The sequence below is a fragment of the Carcharodon carcharias genome, chromosome 25 (assembly GCF_017639515.1).
Source record: "Carcharodon carcharias isolate sCarCar2 chromosome 25, sCarCar2.pri, whole genome shotgun sequence".
NCBI classification, from domain to species: Eukaryota; Metazoa; Chordata; class Chondrichthyes; order Lamniformes; family Lamnidae; genus Carcharodon; species Carcharodon carcharias.
In genome coordinates, this window is record NC_054491.1 from 20,421,939 (window position 1) to 20,437,977 (window position 16,039).

Consider the following 16,039-nt stretch of genomic DNA (forward strand, 5'->3'; position numbering starts at 1 on the left):
CTATTCTTGGTTCCATTTCCACATTTTCTCATCCACCTTTAAATTTGAAAAATCTGCATTATAGGAATAGGAATAGACTATTCAACCCTTCCAGCCCGTTCCTCCACTCAACTAGATAACGGGTGATCCTTTATCTGCCATTGCTCCATATCCCTTAATACCCCTAACTAATAAAAATTCATCAATCTCATTTTTTAAATTTTCAATTGATTCCAGCTTCCACAGCATTTTTGGGGAAAGTGTGTTCCAAATTTCACTACCCCTTGTGTGAAAAATGCTCCAATTTGACTCCTAAATGGAGTAGTTTTCATTTAAAGAGTATGCTTCTTGTTTTGGATTTCCCCACCACAGGAAATAGTTTCTCTCCATTTACACTATCAAAACCTTTTATCATTTTGAACATTTCAATCTTCTAACTACAAAGTAATACAACCCAGACCCAGAATTTAAACCTTTAAGCCCGGAATCATTTAGTCAGATACAAGATGCATCAGACATAGTTAACAGTACATCTTCCCTTCACCACCACCCCCCCCGGCGACATTCCAAAGGCATCGTTCCCTCCGAGACACCCTGGTCCACTCATCCATCACCCCCTACACCTCAACCCCATGCCACGGCACCTTCCCATGCAACTGCAGGAGGTGCAACACCTGCCCCTTTACTTCCCCTCTCCTCACCGTCCAAGGGCCCAAACACTCCTTTCAAGTGAAGCAGCATTTCACTTGCACTTCCCTCAATTTAGTCTACTGCATTTGCTGCTCCTGCAGTTTCCTCTAAATTGGAGAGACCAAACGCAGACTGGGTGACCGCTTTGCGGAACACCTTCGGTCTGTCCGCAAGCATGACCCAGACCTCCATGTCGCTTGCCATTTCAACACTCCACCCTGCTCTCATGTCTGTCTTTGGCCTGCTGCATTGTTCCAGTGAAACTCAACGCAAATTGGAGGAACAGCATCTCATCTTCCGACTAGGCACTTTACAGCCTTCCGGACTGAATATTGAGTTCAACAATTTTAGATCATGAACTCTCTCCTCCATCCCCACCCCCTTTTTTCCAATAATTTATATATATTTTTCTTTTCCCACCTATTTCCATTATTTTTAAATGTATTGCCATCCATTGTTTTATCTCTGCCTTTTAGCCTATTTAGATCCCTTCCCCCCACCCCACCCCCACTAGGGCTATCTGTACCTTTATTATCACATTCCTTAGATAATATCACCAGCTTCAACACCTCTTTGTCCTTTTGTCCATGACATCTTTTGGTTATCTCCAACCTATCACTGGCCCTCTATCCAGCTCTACCTGCCCCCCCCACCCCAACCAAACCAACTTATACTTCACCTCTTTTCTATTTTTCTTTAGTTCTGTTGAAGAGTCATACAGGTGCGAAACGTTAACTGTGTTCCTCTCCACTGATGCTGTCAGACCTGCTGAGTTTTTCCAGGTATTTTTGTTTTTGTTTTGGATTTCCAGCATCCGCAGTTTTTTGCTTTTATCTTATTGTTAACAGTAAGCTCCTTCCACAGGGCTTAATTAATGTGTCTTAAACTCCAACCTCATAAGAGAAACCATACTACACAATTGTGATGCTCATTTTCACCATCAACATTGCATGTAGCCTCAGACTAAGATTGCCAATTTAACACCAAATGTCCCAGGCTTGTAATCATCAAGAACAAATTGAAACTACCCAACTTAACTTCTTATAGGTCCTTTAGAGATAACAGAAAAAGACGTCTGTTGTCCTACCAAATTGGGTTGTATTCAAGCCCAAGCCAAACAATAAACTATAACATCATCTGAAATCTACATTCACACTGACAGGATTAAAGATGCTGATTTACCTTTTTAAATTCCTGCAAATTATACTAAATGATTCAGAATACAGAGGGAAATTAAAATGTGAATTAAAAAAAAAGTTCCATTGGCCCAAAAATAAGCTTCAAAGAATTTCCATATCAACATCTGAAATACGCAAAATTTTCTTCAAATAAACCCATGATCTAACTTTTCTATAAATCTTTTGTACAGGTATCAGCAAAATAAAAAAATGGTTTATAATTACACTGTGGGATATCAATAAACACTCAACACATTGATATGAAATGCTTTCTCTCCTAAAGGCGTTAACTGGTTTATGGTAAACAGGTTGATTCATCTTTTAAAACACAGATAAAGGGATTTCATACAACCTTGTTAAATGTGAGCTATTATTACCTCACCGCATAATTTCATGGCCTTAAAAACACCCGCAGACTCAAACATTTATCTCTTTACTGTCCTCTTCTACAGATTGCCTTAAACTAATGTTAGTAAATAAAATAGATAATATCCATAAAATACAGAGCTTAACACTGTGCGTCAATTTTATTACCTGGTGATGGAAGGGGTCTTGACCCAGTGCTTGGAGACCGTCGTGATGGATTGGATATCTGGAGCCTACTTCCCGACTGCAATCGAGGAGGTATTGGCCCGGGTGTGTGATAGGGTGGATGGTGGTCCAGTACTTCAGACGTACTTGTATGCTGACTCTCTGCCATCTCAATTTCTGTCAAAGAAAAGCCAAATTGCTCATTAGCATTTCTTGATGGCAGATGGCCATCACACAGATGGAGGCCATTCAGTCCATCATGCCCATTCCAGCTCTTTGAAAGAGCCACCCAATGAGTTCTGCTCCCTTAGATGTATTGCTTGGAGGAGGAAGGGTACTTGGGTGTTAAGGAAAGCATCGAAGTTTTTGGATACATCATTGCAGCTTTAACTCTTTCAGATGTGCAGTCAATTGCAAAGACATAGCTCTCCCTTGATCAGCTGCAATCCCGAACATAAATGGTGGGTGCTGCAGGGAACTGAAGACAGCGTCAATCTATGAAAATGTTAGAGCACCAGCAGGTTAATGCTGCCATTCCCAGGAAAATGCCAAACAATGGGCTGGTGGCATGCATTCATTCTCTGGATCTCCAGGTGTGACTAGCTATTATTCTCCATGTGCAAAATGAAAGCAGCCCAAGGAGATAGTTGGCTCTGTGCACAACCAGGGTGAATACATTGAGAGCATCCAAACAGTTGGAATTTTGCAGCACTGAGTACAGAAGGTACTAAATTACTCCCAATACCTTCAGTTTTTACATACAAAATAAAAACATGGACACCTCAAAAAAAAATCCTTTAAATTTGGTATGCTGCATGAGGCATGAGCAATGGCAATATTTCAAGTGACAAGCTGCACTCTTTCTTTACCTACACTGGTGAGTCCTGAAAGAATACACTATAATTCCTATATACCCACTTTTTAAATGCTGGTGAAAGTCATGTTCTCCCACCTTTACTGAAGCATGCCTGAAGTATCAAAGAATTTCAATAAGAATAAATCAACTCTACGCTTTCCTTTTGTTACTCAAAAGAGATTCAATGGACACAAAGATAGGCAAGAAAGTGCACATTCTGAAACTACTGCATTTCAGGGTAGTAAAGAATCAGCAAGCAGTAAACATATGAATTAGGAGCAGGAGTAAGCCATTTGGCCCCTCAAGTGTGCTCTGCCAGTTGATCTGATTATGGTCTCAATTCTACTTTCCTGTCTACTCCAGAACAAACAGATTTGTTCTTTCCAAAGATTTGTATAGACTCTCAACAAGTGATGGTTAAAACCATGCCCTTTTTTCCATAATTTTATGCTGCTTCTGCCCAAGCGATTTTTTTAAACAGATAATTAAGGAGTTCACTCAAGATATTTAAGTTTCTCCCCAATTACCTCTCTCTAAAACAAACAGGTTAATACCTTAATTAAAACAGCAGACAAAAGAACCTGACATGAATACTGTACAATAATATTACACAGCATAATTTCCAGACTTGGATTTCCTTGTTCTAACCATCACCTCTGGTGAGTCAGACATGCAATCTGCTCAGTAACTGCTGCATCTAACAACCAAGGAGCATTCCAAATTAGTCTAACATGATTGATGTTTTATTCTTTCACTTGCTCCCTCTCTCTCTCCTCAGGATTTCTGCAGTTAGGTCAAGAATCACAGATACAAAATACTTACTATCCTGTGGAGCAACAGATGTATGCTGGATCTCATTCTTTAGGAAATGAGTTCAGAAGGTTACTGCAAGTGATGTTTTATATTGTGCAATGAGCTTGCTGAGCTTTAACTACAGTTAGCAACAAAGAACATATTTATCCTCCCTTCCTTCTCCCAATGCATTACTTAAAAGCAGACACAAAAAAATTGAAGCTTTTTACTTAAATCAACAATGCTAACTTTAAGCTAACAATAGGATTTTTAAAGTAGCCGCATTTTCACATCTGTGGGATTAACACAATTACAACTTCATCAGATATAACAGCCAGGGCCAATTTAAAAAGTGAATTATAACACCAGTTCATCACTGGAATGAGTTTTTATGAAGTTGGTAGTCTACAAACAGCAAGCAAGCGGAAACCATTGTTAAATCCTACTGCACAATGATGTTAGATCAGCAAGTTTTTAAATTTATAGCCAGCTGGAAGTGCCTGGGTTTAAAAGCTTACCTGAAAAACTGGCCCTTCCAACAATTAAGTATTTAGTTGTCAGAGTAAGTACTCTGGTCCAGGAGTAGGATTTAACTGGCAATTTACTTCTTTTTTATGTAAGCTTAAGAATGCTTTAGGGACAATGTCCTCCACCTGTACCTGTCTCTTACCTGTTGGACTGCTCGGACTATGTGCTATGGTTCTGTTTTCACTGTGTTCTAAAGTGCTGTTTTTTTCTGTTTCCACGGGAGGCGGTCTGTGTTCCAGGATCTTGCATGTGTACACACATCGCTTCCTAGCGTCAGTTGTGCTCCAGTAAACCCTTGAGCACCTGTCAATTTATAAAATGTATAGACACAAATTAGCAGAATGCCTACGAAGCAATGCAATCACCAAAATAAAAGCCCCCAATTTTAGTTTCTTACTATCAGTAATAGAATGTATTATTTAATTGAGAAATTAAGGTGAAGGGTCAAAGCCCATTCTGCAGCACATCAGATAGGTTGAAAAGGTTAGGAGGTTAAACAAATCACGAAGTAGTGGTTAACCACATCAAGTTTGGCTTCTATACCTCCTAATTCAAAATTGCTTAATTCCAATTAAAATAATGCCAACGTCCACAAAAAGCAGGACAAATCTAATCCGGCTAATTACCGCCACATCAGCCTCCTCCCAATCATCAAAAAAGTGATGGAAGGTGTTTTCGACAGAGTTATCAAGTGAAACTTACACTGCAATAATCTGCTGACTGATACTGAGTTTGGGTTCCACCAATCCACTCAGCTCCTGAGCTCATTTCAGCCTTGGTCCAAACATGCACAAAAGTGCTGACTTCCAGAGATGAGGTGAGAATGACTGCCCTCAACATCAAGGCAGCATCTGAACGAGTGTGGGATCAAGGAGCCCTAGCAAAACTGGAGTAAATGGGCATAGGGGAGGGAACTTTCCACTGGCTGAAGTCATACCTAGCATGAAGGAAAATGGTTGTGGTTGTTGAAGGTCAATCATCTCAGTCCAGGGCATGACTGCAGAAGTTCCTCAAGGTCGTGTCCTAAGCCCAACCATCTTCAGCTGCTTCATGAATGACCTTCCTTCCATCATAAGGTCAAAAGTGCAGATGTTCGCACGATTGCACAATTTACAGCACCATTCGTATATCCTCAGATACTGAAGCAATCCGTGCCCATATGCAGCAAAACCTGGACAGGGCTCAGGCTTGGGCTTACAAGTGGCAACTAACATTCATGCCACACAAGTACCGGGCAATGGCCATCTCAACAAGAGGGATGCTAACCATCAGCCCTTGATATTCAATGGCATTAACACTGGTGAATCCCCCGCTATCAACATCCTGGGGGGTTACCATTGACCAGAAACTGAACTAGACCAACCTTATAAATATTGTGGCTACAAGGGTCTGGGAACTTTGCAGCAAGTAATTCACCTCCTGACTCCCCAAAGCCAGCCCACCATTTACAAGGCACAAGTCAGGAGTGTGATGGAATACTCCACTTGCCTGGATGAGCGCAGCTCCAACAACATTCAAGAAGCTTGGCACCACCCAGGACAAAGCAGCCCGCTTGATTGGACCCCATCCATTAACTTAATCATTCACTCCCTCCACTAGCAACGCACAGCGGCAGCAGTGTGTACCACTGACAAGATGCATTGCAGCAACTCACCAAGGCTCCTTCGACAACACTTTTCAAACCCTCAACCTCTACCACCTAGAAGGACAAGGGCAGCAGATGCAATGGGAACACCACCATCTGCAAGTACCTCTCCAAGCAACACACCATCCTGACTTAGAACCATATCATCATTCCTCACTGTCATGGGACCCAAATCCTGGAACTCTCTTCTCTACAGCACTATGGGTGTACTGCACCAAATGGACTGCAGCAGTTCAAGAAGGCAGCTTACCACTGTCTTCTCAAGGGATGGGCAATAAATGCTGGCCTTGCCAGCAATGCCCACATCCCATTAAAGAATAAAAGAGAGATATCAAAACTGGACAATTTCATGTAAATTGCTACAAATAAGTCAAATTTTGTAGAGTTCACTGAATGTTCCGTAGGAGGAATTGAAGCTGAGAAATACGCAGTTGAAGGTGATTCTGCAACACTGCCCAGGAGTTAAACCCCTCACTGGAACTATGGGTCAGAGATTTGGGGATACAATGCAGTAGCACTGACCATGACCCACTCTTCCTGCATTCATTGCTTCCCCAGCCAGAGTGTAATGATAACTTGATAACACTGTATCTGTACCTGGTAAGCATCCCTAATTTTATGAATAAATATAAGAACACAAAATTGTTATGCATCACTAATTCAAATTTAAAAGAATTAATCTCAATTCAAATGTTTAATTCTTGTTATTGGGGTGTTATGTTAGACAAAAAGAAAAATCTGAAAGAACAACAGAAAATGGTGCAACATATCCACATGAAAACATTAATCCGACTTCATTTTCAAATGCTGTGAACTTTTAGTTTTTAATTATAATAATAGATTGATCCTGAAATCAGGAATATCAAACACCACCATTTCCAGTGTGCTCAGTCACACACCCTGGGCAGGATATTGAGCTCGGTGGGCGGGTGCACTACCGACCTGGCCAAGAGTAAAATGACGCGCAATGACATCAGGCGAGCATCACGACGCCATTATGTAGTCCCGCAATAGTTAGGTCGGCAGGCGCACGCTGGAGCTGGAATCGCGCCTGCCAACAATTAAAAGGCCTATTAAGGCCATTAAGTTAACAACAGTTGATGGGCAGACAAAAAGGCCAAGTGGCCGATGCATTTTTTAGAAAACCTCATTCATGGGCTGGATAAAGTTTCCTAAAGCAAATAAAAATAAAATAAAATTTTAACACAAATTAAAAACATGTCCCTGCTCATGTGATAAGAGTCACATGAGAGGACATGTTTTATGACATTATAATTTTGTGCATTAGTTTGTTTCCCTGAGCTGCCTCAGGGAGATTGAAGCGCTCTTCCGTGTGCATGATCGAAGTTCATGCTAGGCCTGCTCGCCCTCCTTCCCCCCCCGCCTGCACAGGCAAGACAGAGCTCTGCTGCCCACGTTCCATGCCAGACGGGCATTAATTGGCCCACCTGCGTAAATTCGTGGTGCAGCACCGATTATGGGCTGTGTTTGGCTTCTTGACCGCACCCCCCAACCCCCACCGAGCACCCCTGCCATGGGCAAAATTCTGCCCCCTATTTCATAGCGACACAATGGAAACTTACTGATAGCCGATAGGGAACAACTTGGCTTCACAGTCAGAGAGATCATTGAGTATCCCCAAACAGTCTATTGTCATAGATCCTAGATTAAGGGATGAAACAAAATTATATCAAAAAAGAAAATGCCTTCGTGAAGAAACATCTTAGCTGAAAACATGGAAGGCTGTCATTACACTGTAGTGAAGCCAGTCAGTCCCAAATTATTCTTTTAAAATGCATTCCAGATGTTACTAACTGTAATGTAAAAATTTGAATGAGTTCCAGATTAAGGATATGTAAGTACCTGAAATTCCCAAGTAGTAACCACACAGAATGTACCACACAGAAACAGGCCATTTGGCCCAACATGTACAAGCCCCTATGTTCATGAAGGGTCAAAGCCCTTCATGCAGGATGCCAAATAGGTTGAGAATGTTCCAACATGTTCATGCTTCCTACGAGCCTCCTTCCACTCTGCAATATGTGAACTCTTACAATACATTTTAGGCTCTAACCTGCAAATCCAGGCAGGAAATCGAAACATACCATTACTCTGTTAGAATGCACCAGTCAACTCAGACTCTCAATTATAGCAACGGCCTCATACTGGTAAACTCACAGAATGGGTTGCAAGGCCTCAAATGCTGCGAGAGCTTCATTCTCAGCCATAAATTTTCAAATGCAATTGATGTGGATTGATGTTCATTAACAAATGCTTTTTACTTAAGAATCTAAGACAATCGCAAGGAGCTCCCATTTCTTTCTCTGCAGTCATGGAGAATAAATAACACATTACACTATACCATTGAGTCACTTCATACAAACGTTTCCACCTTCTATAAACCTACATGTTTGACCAAATTTTTGGTACCTATCTTGATATCTCTTCATGTGGCACAGTGTAAGATTTTGTTTGATAATCTTTCCTTGAAGCACCTTGGGATGTTTTCACTCTGTATAGGTTTATACAGCTTTATAAATGAAAGCTGTTGTACTAACCAATCATCATGTGGATACTTTCTGGCTCAAGGCCTGTCAGAAACTTCCTTCTTAAAGTGATGTCCTCAAAGTCGACGAAAACTCTTCGTAAAACCTCAAATCCATCCTCAGAAACAGTCTGTAAAGAAACATTGCGTGGTACATCAGGACTGATAAAGAACATACAAACAATTCAACATTTGCCTCTCCATTTAATGAAGAGGAATTGGAGAATTTGAGCTATTAGGCTCAATGAACAATTTTGCTACTACATCACTTAACAGACTCGCTTCCTTCTATATGTTGAAGAAAAACAATATTTCACAGACACTTTGCTCAGTTTCATTGACAGCTAAATTCTGCCCTAATTTGTGGCACTGATTTTCTGAATCTCATTGCCAGTGGCAGCTTTGGCTGCTGGTTACAGTAACTGGGAAATAGCTCCAATCTCTTGAACCTACCTCTCCTTTAACTAAATCTTTGTGCCGCTGGCAGTACACCTTCTTGTCATCCAGGAACACACAATTCTTCACTCGAGCGCACATGAAGTGATAGTTGCTCTGACAGGATGTAAGGCAGCAGCCAACAGTAGCCCCAGCCTTCTGACAACATTCACAGCGCTAAAAAAACAAACAGGATGAATAATCATCAGCTATGAAACACTGAACTTAGATTACGTTTTTTTTTGTAAATCAGCCCTACTGATTAGGTAGTTTGTTATGATAAAGTACACCTGACTTTAAAGGTTAATTCAAATCCCACCTATGTAACAACGCTACTGTTTATAATTTCATCCCCACAAAAAGGGCTGAATTTTACATTACGTTATCCACAGCGTGGGGGCATAGAAAATGGGTGGGCGCCCATCCCACCACCTTCCCGCCCAGCCATAGTACGGAGAATTACAGGGGGTGCAGACAGGCACCGAAATCGGCAGCCCAACTGCCTTATATAATCAACAAATAAGGGTTAATAAGGCTTGTTATCAAGTTTGGAGTGGGTAGCAGGACAAGAGCGGAAAGAACAATTTTTAACCTGAAATGGTTAAAAGTCAGGAAGTAGGTCGGGGAGCCGTTCTTCAGGGGCTGCCCTTTGCAGAGCACGGGGCGGCCCCCCTTAGACTGAACACCCCACTCCTTCCTAACTGCTCCCTCTCTTAAACCCACCCCATCCCCCCTCCCCCAATTGCCTCTCTCCCTAACCGCCCCTAACCTTCCCGGGCCAATTGGATTGGCTCGCAGTTCCAGAGGGCAGGACTTCCAGCTGTCCCACTTGGCCCTTGTTAATGAGCCCTGCAGACCTTTATTGCTGCGGGGCAGGTTGGAGGGAAGCATGTCAGCTCCACGTTGTCCACCCTCTACGCATTATTCCACCCAAGGGGTCAGTGGCAGAGTACCATTTGTACAAACAAAAGTATCAGTGATTGAGTTACCAAGATGGGTAATATCAAGAATGATTAATATCCAAGAGTGAGTTACTGTCTGAAATTTTCTGGATTGGAGTACAGATGACTTAACTATAGTTTAATGGATACCTGGAAGTGGGTTCAGTGTGGTTATTAGCATAGTTAGTAGTGCTACCAATGTTCATTAAGGAAAAGCTACTGAAGACAATATATATTTATGCAACATGATACACTCCTCCTTCATTACCTTACTTCAAACTGCTCCCACAACCAGCAGTAACACTAGGCTGAAGCATCAGGTCTGTATCATTCAAAATGCTCTCTCCAGAAATGAATTATTCGCTGGAATTGAATCTAACCAAGGAGTAAGAGTGAGTTACATGCTGCAACCTGAGCTTCTGGTCTGATTATATTAAATATATGCCTTAGTCAACATTAGTCTTGCTGACTAATAGAAACAATCTATAGTTCAGTGATAATCCTAAATCTATTTCCTCGTATTAATCATCAACTAGCGGATAGAATCTTTCATTCTTTACCCTTTTGTAAGCTGAAATGCCAATATTAGAATCCCCATAACCACACATACTCCAATGAAAAAAGAATATTTTTTCTTAACTATAACTTTCCAGTCCTGCATTTCAGAAACATTGTATCGATCCTTTCCTTGTCTAATATTCTCTCCTTAGAAGGGGTGCCTGGAACTATGGATAATATTACAACTGTAATCTAACCAATTTAGAAATCCAACATTACATAATTTTAGTTTGAGTAAATGCATAATACCCAGAATTGAATTTGTCTCTTTACAGTCTTTTAAACTGTACTCTCACCTTTAAACATCTACATATCTGCACCCCGAGTTTTCCCCTATGCACCACTCTTAAAAATCTTCATATTTAGGATATGCGTTCTTTCACTGTTCTTTTCCCCAGAATGTACTGCTTCAGGTCCCTCTATGTTCAACCCTATCTCCCCATTTTGCTAAACCACCTACATCCTCCTACATTCTTACATTTAACGAGACATGCTCCCTAATTTTGCATCATCAGCAAATTTCAACATCATTCCTTGTGTATCAACATGCACAGCATTTATCTCAATGGAAAATAAAAGAGATCCGAGCATGCATGCACCTCTGGGACACTACACTCCACCATGCCAACCACAAAACATTCATTTAACCCATACTCTCTCCTTACAGCTCTCTAGATATATGTCTCCATCAACGCAGCTGTATTATTTTCAATATTCCCAAGTCTCTCATGTGGCACTTTATATTTGACCTCTGAAATTCCTTATATACAACAGCCATTTCATTCCCAGCAGAGATTTATACTTCACTGCTTAGGCTATATTTCACAATCATTTTTGTTATTTTTATTGCTTTCTTCCATATTTCCACCAACATGATGTAATCATCACTATTATATCAATGTCAGAGTACACAGATAGATATGGAAAACTATTGAAAAATAGCAAACCTTTGTAAACAAACTTAATGGAAAAAGGATGAAAATATTAGGAACAGTGGAACAGGAGCAGGCCATTCAGCCCATCGAGCCTGCTCCACCATTCAGCCCATCGAGCCTGCTCCACCATTCAATTAGATCATGGCTGTTCATCTACCTCAATGCCAATTTCCTGCACTACCTCCATATCCCTTGATGTCATTAGTTATCTATTTCTATTTAATTACTATTTCTGTCTTGAACATGCTCAATGATTCAGCTTCCACGGCCCTCTGGGATAGAGAATTCCAAAGATTCATCACCCTCTGAATTAAGAAATCCCTCCTTATCTCAGTCTTATTTGCCTACCCCTTTTCCTGAGATTATGTCCCCTGGTTTTAGACTCACCAACTAGGCAAAACATCTTGACTACATCCACCTTGTCACGCCCCATAAGAATTTTCTAAGTTTCAATGAGGTCATCATTCATTCTTCAAAACTCTCACCAATGTAATGAGCTCCACTTTCACATCACTGCCACTTATCCATCAGATCAGGCCCAACGATTATTTGCATATTCTCTGTACTTCATTCCAGGAACATAGCAGACAGTCTGACCCCAGCATTAAAGAAACATGAAAGCCTCTTTCTCTATTACACAATTGGTCAGTTCAGGACACTCCTTGAGAACTACATGAAAACTTACCAGTTGCTTGCCTCTGATAACAGCCATGTGCACGTTCTTCAACGAGCCATCATCATCCTCAAAGACTTCCGCTGACCACAAGGCACAGTTTATGTGTGTCCACTCATTTTGACCAATGTACAGAAGTCGTCCAGCATCCTAAAAGATCCAACAGTTCTATCAATTTCTGGTTTTAAGACAGATTCCATGACACGGTTAAGAAATCTACACTAAATATCCATGTGGTTAGTAGCTACAGGATATGCTGAAGATTTCCACTGGTTAGCTCAAATAAAACACAAGCTGTTGTTTTCCTCAGCTAGTTTTAGCAAATCTGTAAACAGACTATAGAAAATTCACACAGAGCTCTTTAGTCTGAACAAGTTCCAGAATCCAGGAAAATGATAAAGATTTTGCGAACAAACTTTGCCAGCTAAATTTCATTAAAGGAGGAAACTGAATACTTTTTTATTTTACTTTTCTTTTTGTTAGTTCTCAAGATATGGGCAAGTCTGGTGAAGCCACATTTATTGGCTATACCTAGCTAGCCTGGGGAGGTAATAATAGGCCTTTGCCGTAAGTTGTCATGGTCCTTGTGGTGACGTTAAATAAGATACTGATCCAGTGGCAATGCAGGAACAGCAACACATGTCCAAGTCAGGATGGAGGGAAATTTGGAGATGTCATTCTTAGTAGTGGAGGTCACAAAGGAGAGAAGATTGTCGATGGCGAGTTGTCACAGTGCATCTTTTGGTTCGTACAATATACCAGTAATAGAGGGCGTAGATATTAAGTCCAGTTTAAGGGATGTCAATTAAGTAAACGGCTCTGTCTTGGAGGGTATTGAGCTTCAATTGTTGTTGTGGCTTCATCCATCCAGGTGAGCAGCAATTATTCCATCACACTCCTGACTTGAGCCCTGCAGATGGTGGAGAGGCTCTGATGGTCCAGGTAGTGAGCTGCTTGCTACCAAGTGCCCAATCTCTACCCTTGTTGCCACCATCTGGACATAGCTGGTCCAGTTCGCTTCTATTAAATGCAAGCCCCAAGATGTCGACGGTGGCGGACCGGACGATAGTACTGGTCATTACCTGGAACTTATATGGCACAAATAAGGCTGGACGCTTTCCAGGTCCAGCCGTAAGGTGCAACAATTGAATGGAGCAAGACTCAGCTGCTTACATACCAACTAACCAGTTTTAATTACACTCACAACTAAACGATAGTTTTAATGAAAAAAATTATGTAAATAATTCTCGATTTTAAACAGAATGATTATAGAATCAACTTAGAGCCCATCCCTGCAAAACACAGGACCTGGCATCTAAATGTGGCACTTCAGCTAACTTCCCAAAACAAAGATAGGCAATCCAACATCAAATCAATCAATCAGTTACATGCTTTTAAACCTTGTTTGGAAGAATACTGCTGGCTTTCCACGTGCACAAAAAATAAACAGCAAAACATTTGCAACCAGCGTGTTTTAACAACTAGTTTGGAGATAAATGACAATCAGATACTCACATTTCTGTTGTCATCTCCATATTTCAGGCAAAGCACACACTGCCTGTTGTCTTCCACATCAGGAGGAGGGTCGATATCAGGACTGTCCTCTCGGCTTCTGTCAGAGCCTTATAAAGAAGACAAATTAACGTTATTTCATTATTCGCATTAGTAGCATTGCTCATGAGTAATGATTATTGTTCCTGATTAACACTTCCAAGAGCTTCAAATGAGGTGCAAGGCATTTCTAACTGAGTAGAGCAAAACATTGGGATGATGGGATTGTCTTAAGATGAAAGGTTTAACAGGTTGGGCCTATATCCGAGTTTAGAAGAATGAGAGGTGACCTTATTGAAACATATAGGATCCTGAGGGGACTTGACAGATGCTTGTGGGAGAGACTAGAATTAGGGGACACAGTTTAAAAATAATAGGTCTGCCATTTAAGATAGAGGCGAGGAGAAATTTCTTCTCTCAGAGAATCATTAGTCTGTGAAATTTCTCTTCCCCAAAGAGCAGTGGAGGCTGGGTCATTGAATATTTTTAAGGCTGAGTTAGATAAGACTCTTGACTGACAAGAGGGTCAAAGGATTTAGTGGTTAAACAGGAAAGTAGAGGCTAAAATCAGATTAGTCATGATCTTATCAAATGGCGGAGCAGGTTCGAGGGGCTCTATGGCCTAATCCTGCTCCTAATTCGCATGTTCGGACGTACTGCAGTATTCTGACAGAAATTAGACAGAAATGTGTTTCCATGAGGTATAACTGAAAACGTGTTATTGGGAGAATAGGTGTTCATTGTGCACATTGTTAGCACAAATCCTTCTGCTTTGGAATCCGAAACTGAATCCAGTTCAGTGTGGGACTAAATCCAATTGGTCTTAAAGCTGCAGGAGTCCTAGACAAGTAGGGGTTCAGCCCAGTTTCCATTGGTGTGGGCTCATGGAACAAGTTAGGATTAAGTTGATGATCTCACTCAAAGATTGCATGAATGGTTAGTTTGGAAAATGATAAATCACTTATTAGGCTCCAGCTGGAATATTGCTTTCAATGCTAGACAGCACAATTCAGAAAGGATGTCAAGGCCGGTTCAGACAAGATTTACTAGAATGACAATAGGATCAGCGACTTCAAGAGAACCAGAGAGCAGATAAGGAGATTTTTTTTTTTTTTTTACACAGCTCAGCTGAAAGGGTGGTTGAAGCAGTTTCAATGGTAATTTTCAAACATAATGCTGATATCTACGCAGAGCTATGAGGAGGAACAGGGTGAGTGGGACTAACTGTATAGCTTTTTTGAAGAGCCAGCACAGGCATAATGGGCCGATTGGCCTCCTTCTGTGCTATAAGATTCTATGTCATGCTGCCATTTAGCTTATTGGAACACTTGTTGCACCAGCCACATACAGTACAACTCGTCGTCAACTCCGGCACTAATAAGCACAAAGATTCACAAGCAGATCTGAAATTATCAAAGCCACAAGCAAAATGCAACTTTGTGTAGGTGTTCAGGGATAGAGAGAAAGAGAATCCCATCGCTTTTCAATAGCTTACATGTGAAGCAATGTAATTTTGTACATTTCTATCAAGGGAAAGAAATGCAGCAGGAAGATAGTTATTTTGGAATGAAGTCTAATATTTCTCCATGATTTGATCAGGATTTATAGGTGGGAAGCTTCAATTAAAGGTATTATTTATCTCCAAGCTGTGCTGTTTAGAAGATTTACAGTTATAGTCAAATTTCACACATTATTCATAGACACTGACTAGCAGCTATATGATGTCAATGTGCTCCATGCCTACAAACACTGTCCAAGCCAACTGCAGAGACAAACGTGAAAGAAAATTCTTTCCAGCCTCAAAACAGTACTGGTTCCAGCACCTGCACCAGTCATGCTTCTGCCTGTGCTAGTGCCTACGGTTATTCTAGTATACTTTCCTGCAGGTGCTGAATAGAATAACTTCACACAATTTAGTTCAAACTTGGAAACAATCACAGATGGTTTGTCATGTAAGTTGGGTCAGTCACTACGTTATTAACAATTAGGTTACACTAGCATAAAACTGGTACATTACCAGGTAGATGAGTTTTTGTAGCATCTTTAGAAATGGTGCTATAATCAGAAACAAACTGAGACCTGGTCATAATCTGCTTACACTTGATTTGCATGCAGGTAATTTTACTGACCATGTTGGTTGTTCAACATTGCTTAAAAAGTGAATATGCTGAAGACATTAGGACCAATTTTGCAAATACATGC

At 40.9% G+C, this 16,039-nt stretch overlaps 1 protein-coding gene across 3 annotated transcripts in view; it reads right to left on the reverse strand.

Moving 5' to 3' along the window:
• Positions 1-16,039, reverse strand: part of kmt2a (lysine (K)-specific methyltransferase 2A) — a 150,574-nt gene that overhangs the window by 27,604 nt on the left and 106,931 nt on the right. For all 3 annotated transcript variants that reach the window (XM_041174477.1, XM_041174478.1, XM_041174476.1), the window contains exons 20-26: positions 13,802-13,908; positions 12,299-12,436; positions 9,198-9,356; positions 8,758-8,875; positions 7,783-7,861; positions 4,697-4,857; positions 2,382-2,555 (exon numbers count right to left, since the gene is read on the reverse strand). In XM_041174477.1, coding sequence (XP_041030411.1) covers positions 2,382-2,555; positions 4,697-4,857; positions 7,783-7,861; positions 8,758-8,875; positions 9,198-9,356; positions 12,299-12,436; positions 13,802-13,908 — 936 coding nt within the window. The remainder of the gene's footprint in view (positions 1-2,381; positions 2,556-4,696; positions 4,858-7,782; positions 7,862-8,757; positions 8,876-9,197; positions 9,357-12,298; positions 12,437-13,801; positions 13,909-16,039) is intronic.